We start from the raw sequence: 21,798 nt of genomic DNA, 5'->3' as shown, positions 1-21,798 counted from the left end.
ATGAGATTCAAGTACCTACTTCAATAAGCGTTCATGTACGTGTGCAACTTTAACCCTGCAGAACTACTTTGGGAACTTACTGAAATTCCATGGCTGCTTAAAGCTGCCTATCTTTCAAGTACCTGGCCTAAATTATATGCTCCACAGCCCACTACTAACCTTAACGCCAGGACCACATTCTCAAGATCACTTCCATCAAAAGAAACTTCTTTCATTGAACACAGAAGCTCTAGTTCTTTCATCTTGCTCTAAACAAAGTGAAGGAAAAAGGATGAACACGTATTGAGAGAGCAGCACGAAGCATGAGCACACACAGCAGCCACTATGCTTACCTCATTGAAGTGATAATCATAAAAGAACGGGACATTGTTCTCCAGCTTCCCATGCATGGCGTCATCTACCTCATTCTGCCATTTCTGCTCCAGCTCGGCCACACTCTAATAAAGAGACAAAAATAACACTTATTGCAGTTGTTTGTCTTAAGGAATAGAAGAGATCTTAGAAGAAGAAATCTGAGTACATTTTCTATGTTTCTAAAATGCTGTTAATACACCTTTAATCTCAAAAAAAGTCTCCTGTTTTTTTATGTAATTTTAATTTTACCTGCAATTGTCTCTCCATGGCATTTAGCTTCTTAAAGGTCTCTCCCATAATTTTACAAAGTAAATCATATTCTTCAGCATGTTCTTCCTGATACTGGAAATTTATCAGGGACTGGAGTGCATCAACCAAATTCAAGTGTTTAATCACACATGAAACTACCATCTCCTCCATTACTTCTGGCTGAATCACTTCCCTAGGGTTATAAATAAAGCCAAACTGATTAAGCAAGAATTGCGGACAAACTTTGACAATTTGTATTTACAGTTCACTAGACACTGCATTCAAAACCAAGTATTTACAGAATATTAAATGCACACCATCATACATGACAGGCACACCACATCCTCACTGTTGCTTTTTTAGCTCACTTTGGCACGAAACATTTCAAACAATAAAAGTCAAGTTAGGAGGAAAAAAAAAAAAAAAAAAAAAAAAGAGCAAAAGAATGACTACTTACTTTATACTAGGTCTAAACTGAGGCCGAGCACGTCCAGAAATTTCCCTGAGTTTTATCATGATTCCTGGAGGCAGCCTAATCCTTGGCAGATCGAAATAGTGTCCAACGGGAGGCACTAGAACATCAGAAGGATATGTAAATTCTCTATCTTCATCTATAGTAAGAGGCAACGGAGAAGGACTTGGTGTAAGGGCTGGAGATATAACACCATTAGCTTCCACCTGCCACTGGCACCTGGAAAAAGAAATAAGAACAGATGAAAAGGACTTTATTTTTTCCTCCCCTAACTCTCTCCCTCATTCAGAAAGGCACATTAGTCAACAACACATTACAAAGACAGACTGTACATCAACACATCAAGTGCGGCTTGTACCAAGCATAGTCCAATCCTCCTACTTCTTAATCTAAAGAAAACCTCTATTCTAGACAATATTCCCTCAGTTTTAGGCAACACTGAACTGCCAAACAAACTCTGCAGCAAAAATTATCAAAATATCACCCTAAAACATGAAACTTAAGCACAACTACAAAAGTCACCTTCCCTCCAAAAAAACCCCACATGGGAACTCCGAGCAAAAATATTTTTTTACCTTTGTAATAGTTTAGATCTTAAGAGCTCTTGACAGGTTTCTTCATCTTTGGTAATTTCTGGTCCATTGTATAATATTCGCAGCATAGAACAAGCTAACACAGAAAGGCCAAGTGCCAGGTCAACTAAGAATGGCAAGCCTCCCGACACATCCTCCGAAGACTCCTGTAGTAGGAATAGTCATAAGTTGCACTAATCAATCAACCTTAAAGTCCTACCCCAAAATATTTCAAGACAGATTTTATAATTTAATATATAATCTTTCTATATAAGATAGAAATATATATCTATCAAGCATATGTCTCTTACACAGAGGTATACTGAAACAATGCTTAATAAGCAATATATAAGAACAACTCAAGACAAGAAACAAAGGATTTCAGTGTTATTTTCCTGAACCAAGAAAGAAAAGAAAAGGTAAAGCTATTTTTGGTCCAGTCATTCTTTGGCCTGCAGATCTGTCATCTCCCAGGCCTAGTCCTAGCTTCCTGGTTGCGGGCTTCAAGTTTCCTTTTGTTTGATCCCAGCATCCCTCCCCTCTCTTCTTTACAGGCTGGAATCCTTATTCCTTCATTAACTCTCTGATTTCCAGGTTGTTACAAGATACCTATCTCTCCAAAGAAATCCCGATCTACAAGCAGCAAGAGATATTAAAGTGACTTCATCCAAGTCGGGTGCCAATGACAAGAGATAGATAAGACGCGTTTGGTAGTAACTATCCCCATCAGACCACGTCACAGGGTATCTCTAGGTAAGGAAGCCAAATGCCTAAAACTTAGGTCCTTCACATTGTAAAAAGCTGATCTCTTTTACCACCAAAATAAGCAAGCTATTACTGTTTTAAATCTCAAACGTTCATTTCCAACTATTCTATTTCATCTGAAGTGTGTAACAGACAGAAGATAAACTGAAGCTGAACCTATCCCATGGAATCCGTCATGTTTGAGTACCTGTGCTCGAACAGTGCAAGCAAAGCCCCACATAGCTTTGTCCGGAGTGTTGTGCTCACGACCACTCCGCATTTCAAAGGAGAAGGTGACTGTATCTCCTTCCACCTTAACATTTTGATGGGGAGGAGGGGGGGAAAAAAAAAAAAGAAGATACATTTAAGAATTGAGGCAAGCAAACAGGCTTTTCATAAAAGTGGCTTATTTTATGGATTAATGTTTTTAATGACAGTTATTTAAGTATTATTTTTATCTCAAATTACATACTCTGATTCAAGATTCCTCCCTTTTTGTAAGGATATTTTTTGTGGAAAATTTTATTTTAATTTTGCTGCTGACTAACTACAGCAAAACAAAACCCAACATTGTAATTGCAGAATCAAAAGTAGAATTTATCAGTCTGTGTTACTTGGCCTTGATTTTAATCAAAATGCTTTCATTATTGGTCTGCAAGAAACCATGCAATAATCAACAGTTCTCTTCCTGAAGGAAGACAGACAAGATCTTCAAGGAGAAGAATGTCAACACATTAATAGAAGAGTTTGCTAAAAGAACAGTATAAAAATCTATGTCTGAAAAAGAAATGAAATTCCGTTAATTGTGAACAATGGAGTACTCGTCTGAAATTGCTTTCCAGTTTATTATTTCTTGTTTTTCTTTTTGAAATGATTTGTTATGTATATAAGCCCAGTTTTAGTGTGGGACAATGTAGCAGCACAAACACAAGAAAAAAAGTTCTTACTGCTTACAATCTGAGGGAACATACTGCAAAATTCTTGAAATACTGAAATTTCAAGAAGTTTGAGAGATTTTTCTGTCTTAGCTTTACCGCCACAAGCCTCCAATGTAATTTTAAAACCCAACATAAATGGTTGGAAAGTTGCCACATTTAGTACTTGTTAGATTTGTGGGTTACTTGTTAGAAAAAAGCAGTCATGCCCATGGCCCTTAAGAAAATACGCACAGCCTCAGACTGTGCATGACTTTCTCCTGGGAAGATACACTTCTGAGTAGTGCCATTAGAGATTCCAGGACTGATACATACTGATAATGAATTCCAGAAAGACATAACAAAACGAGATAAGCTCAAAGAAAAGCATCACACATAACATTTGGTTGAGTTTAAAGTTATTCCACAAGGATGTAACAGCCCACTTAAGCAGTGATCTCATCATGGATAACTGTACACTTAAAAGCTTGGACTTCATTGCTATAAGGGTTAAAATGGACTCGACACAGTTTCCAAAGGGGACTTTTCTATATGAAATATTGTTGGATTATAATACTGTACCTTTACTAAGTCTTTCGGCCAACCAGTTCCTAAGACACTACGGCTGCCATATCCCAGTGTATTGCCTCCATACTCAGCAACCTTCCTACTGTTTGTGTTAGGACCAGCATAGATCACCAACTTCAAAACATAAAATACACTGTTAGACTGTAAGAGAAAAACAAGAAAATCTAATAATAATAATAATACTTAGCACTTACACCGCGCTTTATATTTTCAAAGCGCTTTATCAACATTAACAAATCCTCACAACAGCCCTGTGAGGTACGTAGGCAAGTATTATTATCCCCATTTTACAGATGGGGAAACTGAGGCAGAGAGGAAATTGAGTGACTTGCCCCCGAGGTCACACAGCAAGTCAGCAGCGGAACTGGGAGCAGAAATCAGGAGAAATTCTAACTTCCAGTCCTTGTGCTGAGCTAACTAGAACATACTGCCCCTCTACTAATAAAGGGATTGATCCTCCTCCCATCAAAGTTAATATCTTGTCAGTGACCTCAGTGGGAACATGATGAGGCCCAAAGTCCTCTGGAGGAGTTTTACCAGTAATGGGCGACATTAATATTAAAGATGCTTATAAATAACTAATGGGAGTGAGTATCACAGGACTTGCCCTGTGTCGAAGAATACACGGCAATAACTAGTGAGCAGCACAAGTAGCTCTCTGATTATACAAATAAGTGCTATTAGTTGTGTTCTTGAAATTGGAAATACTTGTTCATATTAATCCATGTAAACACGCCATTTATCATCGGCAGGGAGGAAAAAGTAACCTTTCCAGTACTGCCCAGTTTAAACAAACTGTGCTGATCTACAAAGTAGGCAGCTAGATTAAAATTTGAGAAATCAGGAAACCGAACAACAGCAAAAGTGAGAAGTCAGTCAAACTTTGACAAATCTTAACCATCACAAAATGAACTTAAAAAAAATGGAAGAGCTGGTATAAATTTGAGGGGGGAAAAAACCCCAAAATTAAACCCCCTATCTCTGCAGCCTAATATATTCCTCCTATTTCATCACTACCACTACTTCTGACATCTTTTGAGGAAACTTTCTAATAACAGAGCCTAACTCTTAACAAAAAATCCTCATAACTAATGAGTTTACACATTGAAACAATCACTGGATATTATGTTCTGAAACAATACACAAGAAGAATTAAGCATATATTTGTTTTGTATTGTTTCTTCAAGAATAATAGAAATTAAACATAAACATTTATCTTTATCTCCCTGCCTTTTCATGTCTACAACTCTTTGTACATTTTCTATCATTTAGCTAAGTCTAGCCTTAAGATGAAACTGAAGAACTCTTTTCAAAAGTCCTTCTACACTTGTGCCACACAAGAGAGAACCTCTCTGCATCCCTGTACTTTACAGCCTTGAATTAAGTAGGCTATGACTTTACAGTGTACACGAATAAGCTCCTATCAATAAAAACCTCCTGCGTTATCCTGATATAAGGTGCCATGAAAGACAGGGGCAGAAAAGATAAAAATGGGAAGTGCTGCTGATGGAAATATATACAAGAGAAAGAATTTCTGAATTGGCCTTTGCTTACCTTATCGTAATCATATTGTGAAGAACATCTGTTGTCAAATCTAAGATATAAACAGCGGGCTCCTGGAATATGGACAGTTTCTTTAAATTTATAGTTATCCCTGACGGGATGAACTGTTTCTACAGTCTTCCCAGCAGCCCAAGGAGCAGGGATCTTCAAACCCGTAAGAAAACCTGGTTCTTCTTTCTCTTCCAGCATTCTGAAATTAGAATGAAAAATTAGTCCTAAAATTCAAACCACAGATTTCTACTATATATTTGGACTTTATATCAAACTATAAAGTAATTAAAATCACCTCTCAGTACTGGTATGTATTGACTCCTCATTTTAGGTATAACTGTATTGAGGGAACACGCAGAACTTAAATAGCACAAAATCCGTACATTAGAATAACTATGCCAATCTCTAACCTGTAAAATCTGAACTTTTCTCTATGCTTTCCAATTTCCAAGATATGGTAAACAAGCTAAGCAGCACCATAAAAAAGTAAATGGTACTGTATATGGTTTCTAACACACAGACTGGTGGCGTAAAAAAACCTTCCCTCCTGGGACACCGCCCAAAATTGGTTATACCATCATAAAACAATACGCCTAATATTTCGCCAAAGCTTGTAATTTGGAGGAGGACTGAAAATAAAGTCTTCAGAGTTTTCACACAGTATATTACACTTTATCACAAGGTGTTTAATACTACAAATTCTGCAACACTGCAAATAGCTATGATAAGCATTTTTATTTAATTTAGCTGCGTGTTTCTCTTTCTAAGCAGAAGCTGTATAACTTTGAGCTGAGACTCAGGATTTAAATGCAGGACTTCAAATTGTTATATTTCTCTATGTAAATGAAATCATTTAATGTCTTTCCAATGGTTTTAATACTGTATCTTATGCTGCCAGAGCAATTTACTTTTTCTCGTGACGGTTTTCCTTAGACAAATTTATTGTAAGAGGAACATTTTGAATTAATTCCTAATGCTCAAAGTGAGGGGAAAACACAAAACAAACCATACCCTGTGCAAACAACCTGACGATATTAAACACTTAAGTCAATATGCAAAAAAAAATTTAGAACTAATTGCCTTTTTTTAAAGGCTTATACATCTCTAAGACAGCCTTACAAAACATTACAGCTTTGCCTTTTAAAAAAAAAAAAGGTAAAAAAAAATTGCTGCTTTAAGATTTATCCCACAGCAATGGTCAAATGAATATTACAGCTAAGATATTTTATCCCATGAAAAGACCCAAATGTAAAGAAAATCACCTCTCATCAGGTAACAGCTTCCCTTTCTGTTCTGATGCACCACTGGGGGAACTGTTCAGTTCTGAGAAAACTGGAGACTGAGTTTTAAGCAGCAGTGCAGTCTGTGGCACAAAATATATAGTGTTAGACACATGCAAACAGTAAACAATTTTAAGATCTCATCACTGAAATAATATTAACAATCACATTGTATGCTGTTATTGACAATAAACCATTATTTAGTGGCTGTTGTACCAAGTCGAATTTAGTATTATCAGTTTTTGTAGCTGTCGAGCAATTCTTAAACTATGATCTGTGGATCACTTACTGCAGAAAATTGGCCTAGATCTACAGCATTTTAGAACATGCATGCCACATCTTTTTCCCTTTGTAGACAACTGCTGACACAAAGGCCATACCTGACTTGTGTAAAGAACCAGCTGCACCAGCTGAGGCATCAAGGCATCAGCCATAGTTAGAGTTTGCAAATTTGGATGCATCAGGGATGTCAGTAGGACGGGAAGCAGATGACCAAGCATAGTAGCCTTCGTAATTTGCTCCAGGCCTTTTAATCTGTAAGGAGAGTCAACGTTTACATAGTAACAACTATTTTCATAGAGTATCACTACTATTTTTAGTCATCTGTTTAATCCTGTAACAGACTGCCTAAGTAGGCAATTTAAAATTCAGAGAACATTGGCATTATATTTAAAAAAAAACCCCAGAAGTTAGTATCTTGAAAACATCACAATTTCTCCAAAGTGTTAGCATCTTAGTCTTTGCTGTCAATTCTTAATAAACAATGATAGACAGTAAATCAAGAAATTAATAATTACTTAGAAAACAATAAGCTCCCATGGGCATGGGAAGAAAGCTCACATCAAACACAAATGTATTTGTTCAGTATGTATATCAGGTTCCTAGCACATATAGCTCAAAGTACTTTAAAAGAATCTGTATCTACAAAAATATATTTGAGCATGAAACCCATCTGAAAATATCTCAAAGGAATCGTGTATTTTCAATAAACAAAACTAATGTTGCAGGCACAGAAAAGCACAGAAACTGAAACCTGAAATGCAACAGGGAGAGGGAGGTGTTTGTTCAATGAGAGAAAAGGTTCATAGCTTTTGTTTACATCCCGTTCCCAACATATATTTTTAAGTGGAGGGGAGACAAGGAAGGGTGGGGTGACACTATCTGATGAAACATGCAGGATATCATAACAACATTCAAGACTTGTCATGGATAAAATATCTAGTCCAGATACTAGAGCTGTAATAGTCAGGAATTTAAAAACAAAAAAAATTGCCCTAGCTTACAGGAATATTCCCAAATGAGTAACTACAGTTTGTTTTCAGTCACCCTGCTCATAAATCCTACCGTAACTGACTAAAACCTTACCAGTTTGAAGTTTCTATAGATTGTCAAGCTAGTAGTACTGACATGCAGAGTCTGATTCTAAATTCTTCAAAAAAAAAAAAAAGTGCTAAGCAAATGCTATAGTAAGGAACAGTTCCTATACATTCAAAGCTCCAGTATGGAGTTATAAAGAATAAGTAATGCTAACTGTGCTTGTGCAATAAGCCACAAAACGCAACAGTTTACTATTTTCAAGTCAGCAGACTCATCCTTGTCTTACCTTTGCTCTCTATCAGAAATGTCACTGTTTATTAGTGCTGTAGTGACTTGTTGCAGCATTTCTAAGACTTCATCGCATCCTGTCAGAATTTGCGTGGCAAGAGACAAAATGCTGGTCTTTAGCTCCTGAGTACAAAAGGAGTTATAGAATACATAAATTCTCAGAGAATACAAAAAAAGGACAACAGAACAAAATGATGGATTTCCAAATTAAAATAATGATAATGTGACCTGGCAGGCCTGCAGCAGTAGATTCATCCAAGACTTAAATTTGATTAATGCTAAGCCCCAAAATGCTGGGAGAAACTAGGTGCATATTTTACAGGATGCACATCCAGTTTCTAAAGGGAAGGAATCCCCAAGTCCAGCACAGGAGAGAGAGCTGTTAGCCAGCCAAGGTACAGCATTGGTGACAGAATGTCCTAGCAGGTATGAGGACCACTGTAGAGAGAGAAACTGAACAATGAAAACATGGGTGAATAGTGAGACAAGAAAAGTACTATGATATTTAGCATTTACTCAATGAGCCTGAACAAATAACTTTCAACAGCAGCAGATTACAAGCACACAAAGTCTCAAAGAGCAGCAGACAAAACCAGCTTAACAAACAATACCAGAAATTCAGAAATCAATACCACTATAGAAGAATTGTTGCTGTTACAAGAACTACCACAACAAGACAGCCTGCATGCTAGGACAAACCTGGCTGCTACAGGTTCATTCGAGACTATTCCAGCAGTAATATGAAATGACACCATTTTAATAAACCTTATACCAACAAAACAACCGCTGTCCGTGAACCTTGTCCTCTAACAGTTTCCTTGCCACAAACATTATTCACGCTATTTCAGACAACAGATGTAGGTGGTTCTACATAAGCTTTGTAAGTTAAAACTGCAAAAAAGCAGAAGCCAGATAAGGCAAATGAGAAAACCCCTTCCAATTTAAATCTGAAAAAAGTATTTTTTCAAAGACCTTCTAAGTGGTTTGGAGAAGAGAAAGTGGGGGGGTAACGTGTCCAGAAAGGATTCCTGGCACATGAATTTTCTTACTAGCACATACTAATTAACATACATTTAAAACTTCATTATACATATGTTTAGGAAGGGAAGTGTCTGCTCTCACTGACAATATAGGACCCAAGCTGGAATACAGAACACAGAACAATTGCAGACTTTAGCTAGAGAACAGGAAAAGAACTGTCTACAGTAATTTAACTATATCAAGAGGAAAAGAACCAAGGAAGCAGCGCAAGTAGAATGCATTGCAGAAACAAGAGGTGTCATAGGAACACTGACTGTAGAGAGCCATACTAGAATAAAACTTGGTGTTTACCTGTACCTTCAATGTCTCTCCCTGCAAGGAGCTGTCACTGTCATCATTTTCATCAGGTTTAATCAAAATAGTGTTACTGAGGAGGTGGTTCTGTACAGCCATCAGATACCGCAAACACGAAGATGCAGCCTTTAACATAAATAAGTACACTTTACATTATCTAAACCCTTTAAGCATGCTTGATTCAGGCAATCCTTGTACTTTGAAATAGAGGAAAAAAGTAGAGGGAGAGGATGAACATAAGCAAAAAATAATTTCCCTTGAACAGAAGGAGTTTTTGCTGATTTAGTACAAGCTTGTTAATTCATATCTAAGAGAAGAAACATATAGAAGTAGTACCATTTTATTCAAGTTTGTAACATTATAGAAATATTTAAGTACCATAACATTAATTAATTCTGAAAAGATAATGCCACCATAGAGCTAAATTTAATTCATATTCCTGAAGGTGATGGTTCCATGCTACTTCTCCTTCCCCGTCCTCCTGCAGCACAGGCCATGACTTCCCGTCCCCTCCCCAGTGTTCACATGCAAGCTCCCCTGCCTTTGCCATCAGCCAGATCAGGGAGCTGACCCTGCTGAAAACATCTACGCATACGAACTTTTATCATTAAATACCGTCAACTTTCACTCATTTTTGTCTGTAAATGATAAACCTTTTTGTTTGCATGAATCATTACACACAACTCTAGAAAGAGTTTGGTTTTTAAATTGTTGTAATGCTTTGAAGATTGAGCTACACAAACTTCCATTAAACTGAAACAGCTACCAGAGCAATTGGAAAATATATCCACATATAAACTTGTTTTAGCATTACTGTACGATTTACTTTGCTGTAAGAAATTGTTTCTTCCTTCCCTGCACAGCATAAACAAAAGACATTCTTTTTCTGTATTTGTTAAGGCACACAACTATAAAAGTTTCACCTCTGTATATACAGTGAAGATGATATATTTAAGGAGGAAAAGCAGCCAAAGGCAAATATACTTTTATCAAAATACGTTTTACTTACAGGCACAGTTGAAAGAAGTCTTTGAAAATCATCTTTAGATACAGTTTGGCACTTGGTGATTAAGACACAAGATTCTCGGACAACAATCTTGAGAATGTAGTGCAATAGCTCATCATTCAGTCTTCAAAAAATGCAAGAAAGATGTAAAGTGTTAATAGTCTAATTATGGTGTATTTTGTATTGCTCATCTCAAAAGTCTCCAAATGATATCACAAATTATGTGAAACCAAAACAAATGTCTGTTCAACTTCAGAGATTGAGACACAAAGGAAACCAAGCCTGAAATGTTTAACATCAGTGCAACAGATTACCAGGGGTTTCCTGAACTGTGCTGATACAAATCCATGACTTTGAATGACTCCTAAAAAGACTCCTCCCAACTTGAACTCGAGACTGACAGTTTTACTGCTGAAAAGCCACTTAACACAGTGATACGGAAAGCAATGTCGTAATATCGTACTTATGAATTATCATCCACATTTACCAGATACACAGTAGGTAGCAGGGAATCCAAAACTAAGTCTGTGTACAGAAGACTCTAATGTTTTCCCTAAAATGTCAGATCTCTCTCCCTTGTCGTAATGAAATCCTACCCACTACGGACACAAAGACAGTATTTCAGGTCACGACGCTAGTAAGTTACCAAGCAATTTCAGCAGAATTTTATGCAAGTTAATCTAACGCAAATAACATAAAGATACATTACAAATGGGGGGAGAAGGGGAGCATATTGTTGCATTTTACCTATAATGATCATCATCTTCACTTCCAAATCTGTTGCTCTGAAGCTGCTCAGCTAAATTAGTCAGGATAACGTCGCGAAGTTGGGAGAGACCACTATTTCTCTCTCCTAAAATGAAATGCAAAAACTTTTGCAAAACAGGATTTTACAGCATTAATATAGTTTTATTTCCTCAGATATCTTGCTTAATATATGCTACTTCTCAGAAATTACTATATTAACAGCGTAACCCAATTCCCTGTTGATATTATAGACTGTTAAAACTTACTCTGCACACAGCGCTGTTTTAAATTCCAAAGACTTTGACGCACAAGCACGTTCCTATGAAGTAACAAATTACCGTGCATCAGTTGCTTCTAAGTGCAGACTCCCATTTCATGGTAAACGCAAGTAGATTAATACTCTTTCACTATGGACTAAAATTACCTCTAGTTACTGTGTAATCGCCATGGGTAACACTAACTGCTAACAAGGTGTTCTAAAACACAATCTGGTCAAGAAACATTACTAATTGTGACAAAAAGAGAACTTTAATCCTTCTGGATTTCAAACAGTTGCCCGATTCAGACAAATTTTCCTTTTCTACGCCTAACGTAAGCTTGACCATGTAGTCATTCAGAAGGCAGCTTCACAATTCAAAGCATTCCATAATTTCCTAGAATAGGATGGGTTTAAAGCAGAATTCTGAACTGTTCTCCCTCCAGAGGTTTAGAAGTATTTTCACTTTTTGCCTTCAATTAGAAAAAACACTCTCTCACATGTCAGTAAGACATTCTCACCTTCAGTTAAGACCAATTTCAATAAATTATTGATTTCTGCTTCTCCAGGATACAGGATATTTAAACCAGAGCTAAAGAAAAAATATAAAATCATGTATTACTTAATGTATTTAAAAGCGAACAAAACAATTTCAATGGACATGTGAAAAATGGCATCACAGAATCTCAGCTTAGTATCCAACGTAACAATTAGAATGACTATGTAATAGCTTCTTCCAACTTAGAAAGCCATCCCCCATATTTTAACATTTGTATTAGTCATAAAATAAACAGCTGCTTTCTCCACAAATCTCTTATAATCAACTATATTTTATTGTTTAGGTCCCAAAGCTCCTTCAAGTGCTATTTGCTTCCCCTCTGAGAAACTCCACATTAATCACTTGTATATATGACAGCACAATCATTTTTTCAAGACACAGACAGATGTCAGAAGAAACAGATGATGGCTTAGAGAACGACTCAAATAACTCTGGCGATGGGGTAAGAGCTGTGGCTTATCTGTGACAAGAACAATGGAAAATGCAAGAGATAGTAATCAAGAAGTCACAACTGTTACAGTTTTATAAAGACTGGCTCCTTGTAGAAGGCTTAGTTTAAGCTAAGCAGAAGATTCTAGAACTAGCATTTCAGAAAGAACACAGCTATGCATAAATACTCCTCATGGAGATATTTTTCCCCTCTCACTTGTGATGAACTTTGTCCTTTCTACATGAATTACCACATCAAGATAGAGGATGACAATAACTTAAAAGGAGTACCTCGTGACTGTCTGAAGTGTTGGAACTATTATGCAGACTTTTTCTTCTTCTCTTTTTCCCTTTTCTTTTTAAATAACACTCTCATATAAAACTGGTATGGTTTTCAGCTTCACACTGAGAGCAGAGATTATTGCAGCTTCCCTCCCTCTGGCTCACACTGACCAACTTGCGATATAAACATCAGGAAAAGTTATCATACATTGCAAGCTAAGTTTGAGGTTTCCATTGGGATCAGAATCCCCCAGTGAAAAAACAGGAGGAAGGAGATATTACTTAATCCCCACTTCTGATTTTTTTTTTTTCCACAAGTCATTGGAGAATACAGGGTTAAACAAGGGAAAAATGCAGCAGCTGTCCATACAGCTGACAGGATACACTTTTCCCTGTCAAAGCAAAACCCTGAAAATGCTAGATAATCGTACTAAAGATATGCTATTCTTCTTCAGCTCACTTTCAGAGTTGCATAAAGCCACTGAAATTTGGAATGTCGTGATTCACACCAAAAAAAATGCAGGTTGATCTTCAGAAGATTTTGTTCTCAACCTTTGGAGCACTTCCCACTTGAAAGCAGATTATATTTGTACTTAGGACATTTGAGACAGCATTCCTTGTCCTTGAGATTTACATTATCTCGTTTTCGTGATACACAATCGCACTTTTTGCTCGCTGCTTTGTACTTAGTCATTCTGCTATTTTGACAAGCCGGAGAAAGGAAATTACACAGCACCAGGTTCAAGAGATGCAGTAGCTAATATGATGTAGAGCTAAAGCAACCGTTCTGTTTGACCTGGTGCCCCAGCCCAGAGACATGATGCCCACCCTTGTACCAAAATAGATTTCTGTTTTCTAAACATAAACCTCACTTTCTCCACAGTCTTACTACCCTGCCAATGTTTTTTCCTGGGCCTTAAATCTTCCAGAATTCCTCAAGTATTATTCATTCTACTTCCTTTTACATTCCTTTTGTTTAGCAGAAATTCAACCTTGTTGCCTGAAACACTGGTATAACAGCGGAGAACATTAGCTTGGCCTATTCCAGAACACCGATAAACTATATAAACTGAGGAAGTCATTCTAGCCATCAATGAAATGCAGAAGACTGCTTCAATTTAGCAGCTGTATTATATTAAGCATTAAAAAACCTCTAAAGAGAGCCAATAAAAAGCAACAAATGAAAAGAAGCACGGAAAGTAATTGCTATCTGTTATTTAACTATCATCAAGACAAACACACTGTATTTCCCTTCATCCACAGATATAAATTATAATAATTTTATCATACTATATTGACCTAAATTTTATCTTATTAATTTAAAATTAAACAGCTGAACACTGTTTGAATGTTCATCTGTTACAACACTTCCAAATAATCTAAGTTAAGTTTAATTGGACAAAACAGGTATTTACCTAATAGCTAGGCAAACCTCCTTCTGAATTTCAGAGCAAATCTGGTCCCTCGGTGCCATCAGTAACTGCCAAAGTAATAGGCCAGACCTTCTAACAATCTCTCTGTTTCTTTCAGTTTGTGGGCTGAAGAAAAATTTAAAAACCACCTAAGAAAAATTAAACACAACAATATTAAAAACTTAAACATTGTTCGCATTAACTCATTTTCTGCAGTCAGTTTCTCAAACTATTTGTCTAGGTCACTAGAAATCTCAGAGTTAGAGCGGTTTTTTTAGTGTTCATTGTGAAGTACATTTAAGATGCTCTTGTACCTGAAAGACAACAAGGATGCAGCGTATTATACACGTATCTCCATTCACCATCGCCTTCTCCATAATGTCACAAATACTGCTGAGATGATGTGCTTCGATTGGATGTTGCTTGCCTAAAAAATTTGTTATGGGAAGATTGTTGCTGGCTGCAAGCAGGTTGAGTTGGTGGATGCACATGGCACCAACATGGTGCAGTAACTGGTTAATAACCTCATTTGTGGTTGTTGCATCCCCTAGAAGAAGAAAAGCAGTTCACATGGTGTCTGCAAACACAGCTTATTGCATTAGGATTTGCTTCTAAGACGCAATATATCATCATCATCTCTAACTTCAGGACACTCGCACACGTGATAAACAAAACAAGACCTTTTTTAACATGCTAAAGGTAGCAAGACTCTGGAAATCTCCAAACATGTCTTGCTTTTTGCTTTTTCCTTTCTCAAAGCAAAGATGAACTCTGCTTTTAACAGAAACTTTCAGAAGGTAGTTTCTGCATATTTATTCTATGAAAATCGCACAGTTCACTTCCACTTTGTATAAAATGCTGCCCTGTGGTTTACCTCACCTTTGGGCTCTGTAATGACATGACTCACTCCCAGTCTCTGACAGACACAATGGAATGCCTGGTTCCCGGGATTACACCACTGATCAATATAATCATTAGAGCATGTCCATATCATGTTATTCATGGTATCATAACAGGCACCTAAGAAAGAGAAAATATTTTGCATGTCAAATTTTAGAACGTTTGTTAGAAAACCAGACTAAAGTATTTTTATAGCACATATAAAGCCAAATTATTTGCTTTAAGAGTTCTCTGTCATGTAACAGCAATTTAATAACAATGCATTGGAATGAAAAACATTAAAAGGAGATTTCTTAACAAAGGAATGAAGAGAACATACATCCCTTTTGATGTTTAAAGTAAATGTACAACAGCATCCGTTTCAGGCAAATACTCCATTTGAAAATACACTGTTCAAAAGACTATTTTATTATACCAAGCAGTTAAAAAAAAAAAAAAAAAAAAGTCGCAAGCATCATGAAGAAAACACTCATAAAGTTTCAGTCATAAAGCAACAGGGAAATCAGAAATACCTACAACGTCTTTCCAGCTAAGATGCATTTACGTATTTTCAAATATAGAAATCAGATACTAAGAACTTTGTCACACCTTACAGCATAAGCAGGGTATAAAAAAAAAAAAAATCAGACTTCTTTCAAGATTGTTTTCTGCTACAGAAAAGACTTTTCATGAGCTTATATGCAGCTGAAACTGCAAAAGCAAGATACTTTTCTTGTTTTCTGAACTTTCTAAAAATGTTAAATTTACAAAATTTCACCATAGACATGAAACCCCACCAACTGCAAATTGAAATCCAGACAGCTTTAGAACTGAAGGGTTGGATATGTCTAGTTCTGAAATATTCCCAGTAAACAAATCTACTTCTTACCAAGTCCTGGAACTAGAGCACCACGTCCAAGTGAACTTCCCGCAGCATCAATGAGATCTGCTCGGCTTGTGAACTGCCCATCCGAAATATTGAACACCAAGCTCGAAGCAAGGACTACATAGAAAAAAAGTCTCCAATAAATTTCTGAGACTTTTATCGTATTTCAGAAAACCAAGGACTTAAAATCTGCCACAAATCTATCTGACTTACTTTTTAAAGACGACAAAGCACTTGTTCCTCCAAAGAGCGAGCGTGTTGCAGAACTGCCTGATCCACCCGGGGGTGGGACCAACATCACCAAGTACGTTCCACATGTGTATATTGGAGTCTTCCTTAACATCTTCAGTGGCAGCCCACAGCTAGTGTTTGCAGCTGAAACATTAAACCGAAAAATGTAACACAAACACGTGTTTCTTCATAACATTAAAACCTCATAATAACAGACAGCAAATAAGGCAGATTTCTATTTAGGGCTTCAAATAAATCACTATGGGAATTCATTTAAGCTACATCTTGCAGCATTTAGAAGTTGCTTTAAGAAGTTATGTATAGGGGTGGCCTCATAACCCCACACGTCCAGCATCAATCCCCAGAAGGATACAAACAGCTTCACAGGTTATTTAACTAAAGAGAACAACTTAAAAATAAATAAATAAATACAGCAATCTCTTAATTTCCAAACCAGGGAAATTTGGAGCCTAAAATGTAAGTATAAACAAAGCTGGTTTAACAATTGTATGGTGATAAACATATTGAAAGCTGTATCTTAGAGTCAAATAATCTTTTAACATAGAGAAATCATTTGAGATTCACTACGCATTTACTATTTTAAGTTCTCCTGCTAAACATGAAACGTATACAGTCATCATGATCTAGCTCCTGCCACTGCTGATCAACACTTTTCTGAGCACTGACTAAAGAATTATCCAAGAATAACCACTTCTGCTTCTGTAGCACTCTAGTTGTTAACTGGCAAAACACAGCCTTTAAAATAGCTCTTCAAGCTAACTGTCAGTTTCCCTGTAAACATATCCATTTCCTGTATAATTTATTTTTATGGAAATATCTTTAATTGTTTAAACTTACAGAAAGAAAACTCACGTACGTGTGAAGGAAGACAAGAAATAATTCAGGATAAATTGAATAAAATCTTAAGACCAATCTTACAAAGTTCCAGATCACTCTGAAAGCCATCAATGCTGTTCGTTCAGGATTCCCTAATTAACTCAGGTAGTTTCAGCAAGCTCATAAAAGAATATCCAAACATTTTGCAAATTACCTCAAAAAAGCAAAATTACCTCCAATTTATAATATTCAACTTGCTTCTAAAAAGAGTTTCATTTTAAATGGCAGACTAGATTTTTACCTAACGATTAGAAGTCCAGTTGAACTGCCAGTAGAGAAATGCAATTATCAGTTTGATCAAATGTGGCATAAACCAGTCCTATAATTGAATAAATGGGGAAAAAAGGGTGCTACAGGTATTCTTCCTGGGTTTCATTCTTAAACTTTTCTCACAGTCAATGCCTTATTTAGCAAAGAAACTTGTAATTCAAGCATTAAGCAAATATTGCTTATATATTTCAGACACTTATCTTGGGAGAAAAAAAAACCAAACCAAACCCCGCATACTTTTTTTTACATGTCCTAAGAGGTTAGTAGTTACGAGAACCATGAAAAAATTACTGAGAGTCCGTAAAACCTCTTCTGACCTGCTTGGTCCTCTTTCAGTGTATTGGAGATGGTAGAGCCAGTGAGAGCAGCCAATGTTGCTGATGGGGAGGCTCTATACCTAGACAGCCTACTCAGAAGCATCTCATTTATACTCTTGGCAGATTCACCCTCTTTTCTCATTAATATAATTCGTTCCTGTAGAGGATTTGCTATACATACGCCATTTTCTATCTATTAAAACAGAGGAAAAAAAATACTTTTAGATACTGAAATCCATAGGAGACAGATTACCTTAATTGAACAACACAATATATCAGGCAGGGATACAAACTTCTGGGGACGTGTTATCAAAGAATGCATCTCTTAATACTGTAAATCAGATCCTATCTTCATTAGGTATTTTCCATAAGTTGTACTACTATCGCCTACCAACTCTAGCCCTATTATCCCACAAGTACGGCAACTGCTGAGCAGATATACAGACATCATGCCCAAAGTACTCCATCAAGGCTAAATCCTCGTACAATTTCAATTATCAATACTAGAGGTCTATGAATTGCTGTAAGCTCTGCTATATAAACGAATAAATTTTTAGACTGAGATGCTTCATTGTCAAATTAAAATATACGCATGCACATATATATACACATATATAAACATACGCATATATCTCACATACCGAGTGAAAAGAGAGTTCAAGCTACTGATACATTTCTCTAGAGTTAATATTTTGAAATGCATTTGGTTTTACACTAAAAACAATGGTTGTCATGCAACATAAAAACATATTAGGTTATAAAACGCAGCATAGATAAAACAATTGTACTTGTAACCTGTGGGACTTGATTGGCTTTTAACACAATGAAGCACATCTACAGTAAACAATGCTTTAAATCCTAATGCCCTGAATTACTGTCACAGCATAAAACTTAATTGCTAGTTATAATAAAATACATTTTATGTTACAAGACAATTCATACTGCTAGACTATGATAGTCATAGGTCCTCTGAAGATAGAAGTGAACAATACATCCTCTGTTCTGTTACAAGTTATTTCGTAAGCACATTACAAACAGCTATTCAGATTACACATATCAATATTCAAACCTAATACGTTGATCTGAAAATGCTGATATTTAATTAAACGGTTGTCATGCTACCAATTTCAGAGTCATAGAAAACACATAATTTGCTTACTATAAGTTCAAAAATATCCATAAAGACAGAGTGGCCTTTTGGTGTTTTTTCATTGAGGCTTGCAGGAGACCAAATCCAGTAGAAATATGTACCATCTGAAGAAAGATGCACGGTAGTCATGGTACTGCCGACCGGGAAATGATTTACTGGCATTGGGATTATTTGACATACCTACGAGAAGGAGAGCATCTTAACAGTTCTTATTTTAAAGTCTGTTCTTATGAGTATTACCATGTACTTTAAAAATAAATAAATAAAGATTAAGTGCAGTTAGTCCGTAAGAGACTTATTATTGGACATAATAGTACTATTACATTTATCTGTTACAAAGAGCTATTCTATGTTTGCCAAATGGATCTAATGCATACAAAACAGCTTATATATCTAAACAGTTAACATATCTAAAAATAAAAGGATCATCTCCTCTCTAATTATTGACAGCATACCCACAGTACCATAAGGAAAATATACACACTGAAGAGTTATCTACTTTCTGTATCTTCCCTGAAACATTACTTGAAACTTTAGAAGAAAAGGGCAATCCAGATATTCTCAGTTTCAGGAAACACACTGGACATAAATGTGTACATCCATCCTTAAAATGATTGCAGGAAAAAACTCAAAGTAAACAAACTATACATTTTTGCAAAGGATGACAGGTGTTTATCTACAAAACACAATTAGATCAGAAACAATACCTGAATTTTCTTCCAGTAGAAGAATAACGAGCTGTTCAGGAAGATTATGTTTTCAGTTTAAGTCAAAGTCCAATTAGCGGTATTGTTTGATTGTTTTATAATGTGTCCACACTATAGCCTAGCTCTTACATACTATCATAACATAGTACCAGGTAAGTCTACATATGCATATACAGATATGTGTATATACACACATACATATACACACACATATAAATACACACACACACTAACAGATGTTACAGATACTACTCTGTTTCCATAACTTACAAGTTCTATCATGCAACGTTTTCAATAGGGGTTTATAAAAAGGCAGTTTCACAAAGAAGAAACTTCAAGGACAAAACTAATTAAAGCTAGAAATGACTGTGATTAATTAAGAACGTTTTCTTACTCTACTATAACTCTGCAGTGAGCATCCTAGCTGTTCCTTTTACCTGAAGGGTATGCTGATCCACAACCTGGAAAAGGGAGTGAGGCTTATTATCGAAAGAGACGGGCCGATGAAGAAGTTTGCCGTTGCCAAAAGCAACCCACCCAGCCTCCAGCTCCTCATTACGGCAGTACACAAAACCTCTGCCAAAAAAAGCAGTATATTAAAACTCTTTAAAACTCTATGCTACTTTTTTTTTTTGTTTGTTTTTCTAAGAACAGCTCACAACCACATTCTTGAACTTTGACTGAACTTAACTTCAAGTCAGCATAAGGCAGCAATTTCTGTTATAAAAGACTTAAAGCATAAGGAGCCTCATGGCTTCCAAGCAATAAAGAAGCAAGAAGGTACAGCAAGTCATATCTGCAGTAATTATTTATATAATGACTTACATAATTAGAATAAAAATACTTATAAATTCAGCACTTGTACAACTATAAATAAAAAGGTCACAAAACTAGTCTATAGTATATGCCTCTCAGCAAAGAATAAAACAACTTACTATACTTTAAAAAAAAATAATATCTGAAATAGTAGCCATTCTGCTAGTATACCTCTTTGCAGGAGGTTGGACTAGGTGGCCTGCAGAGGTCCCTTTCAACCAAAATTATTTTACAGTGCCAGAGAAAACATACTCAAGAAGAATTTCAAATAAGCAAATCAAAACATTAAAATAGCATTTAATGAAAATGTATGATATACTCTAGTCTCGTTACACCTAACATCTAAGAGAGGTTCACCAAAACAATAACTTCTTTTTTTTTTAAAACAGATCTGCAAACCAGCAAATATTCAACTGTCACTTACCGCAAAGTACCATGCAATCCAGATCCTAATTTGCTTATTCCTCTGCCCACTGAATTAGTTGTATAAAGATAGAGCCCATCTGCTGCAAGACAGCGCCCTAAGTCTGCATCTGAATCGGGAAGAAAGAATAGAGCAGGGACCTCCTCTGTAACATACAAAACTGGAGATTCTCCATGGTCGTTACACTGCTGTGTAGCTACCACAGCAACTGAAAACCAACAGATGCTCATGACAGGTCATTACCGATGGGTCAGAACCATTTTTTTTTATACTGAATTTCCTATTTAGTGTTCGAAGAGCTACTGTAACATAGCCAAAGTCCATTCTTTTTACAGTAGTTTCTTTACATTTCTTTCAAGCCTTACGGAGGTGCCCAGATTACGCCTCACTCACACAAATACTACGGCTATTTCAATCTCCTGCTGTTGCCAAATAAACTTAACAGGAATTAGGTGCCAGTCACTCAGCTTCTCTTTTGAGACAATAAATGACATTAGTGCTTTTTTTTCACAATTCAAATATACATCATCCATTTTTTAATAGTTCTCATTTCAGTGCTAAAGACCTGTCTTTGGGTATTACAGCCCAAGCTGCTGTAAAAACCTCAGTAAGTTTGAACTGGCTTTTTCCTGCACACTATTCAAAACTATAAATACAGTAGGAACTAGACTAGCATACCTAACCATGCTTAGGAACACAGTACTATTCAACCAAACTCATTTCAAGTGGAAAATTCCTTTACTTCAATATAAAACAACTTGAGTATTTGCTATTAAATGCCTTCAGAATGACGCAAAGGAGCAGAAGACCATTCTCTTTGCTTTTGCAACAGGTAATGTTGTCCAGAACTGGCAGCAAGATAA

General features: G+C 36.3%; 1 protein-coding gene across 1 annotated transcript in view; it reads right to left on the bottom strand.

Annotated features, from left to right (window-relative positions):
* Positions 1–21,798, bottom strand: part of HECTD4 (HECT domain E3 ubiquitin protein ligase 4) — a 75,319-nt gene that overhangs the window by 36,154 nt on the left and 17,367 nt on the right. The window contains exons 5-28 of the mRNA XM_075769513.1: positions 20,936–21,044; positions 20,133–20,271; positions 18,998–19,168; positions 17,839–18,031; positions 16,337–16,498; positions 16,127–16,240; positions 15,238–15,378; positions 14,673–14,905; positions 14,362–14,507; positions 12,198–12,268; positions 11,421–11,526; positions 10,677–10,797; positions 9,665–9,793; positions 8,331–8,455; positions 7,108–7,261; positions 6,710–6,810; positions 5,448–5,646; positions 3,888–4,007; positions 2,600–2,704; positions 1,651–1,814; positions 1,061–1,294; positions 604–796; positions 333–437; positions 160–248 (exon numbers count right to left, since the gene is read on the bottom strand). Coding sequence (XP_075625628.1) covers positions 160–248; positions 333–437; positions 604–796; positions 1,061–1,294; positions 1,651–1,814; positions 2,600–2,704; positions 3,888–4,007; positions 5,448–5,646; positions 6,710–6,810; positions 7,108–7,261; positions 8,331–8,455; positions 9,665–9,793; positions 10,677–10,797; positions 11,421–11,526; positions 12,198–12,268; positions 14,362–14,507; positions 14,673–14,905; positions 15,238–15,378; positions 16,127–16,240; positions 16,337–16,498; positions 17,839–18,031; positions 18,998–19,168; positions 20,133–20,271; positions 20,936–21,044 — 3,424 coding nt within the window. The remainder of the gene's footprint in view (positions 1–159; positions 249–332; positions 438–603; positions 797–1,060; positions 1,295–1,650; positions 1,815–2,599; positions 2,705–3,887; positions 4,008–5,447; positions 5,647–6,709; positions 6,811–7,107; positions 7,262–8,330; positions 8,456–9,664; positions 9,794–10,676; positions 10,798–11,420; positions 11,527–12,197; positions 12,269–14,361; positions 14,508–14,672; positions 14,906–15,237; positions 15,379–16,126; positions 16,241–16,336; positions 16,499–17,838; positions 18,032–18,997; positions 19,169–20,132; positions 20,272–20,935; positions 21,045–21,798) is intronic.

This window comes from Balearica regulorum, chromosome 17 (genome assembly GCF_011004875.1).
Source record: "Balearica regulorum gibbericeps isolate bBalReg1 chromosome 17, bBalReg1.pri, whole genome shotgun sequence".
NCBI classification, from domain to species: Eukaryota; Metazoa; Chordata; class Aves; order Gruiformes; family Gruidae; genus Balearica; species Balearica regulorum.
Note: the sequence above shows the minus strand (reverse complement) of the source record. Positions and strands in the feature narration are given on the sequence as shown.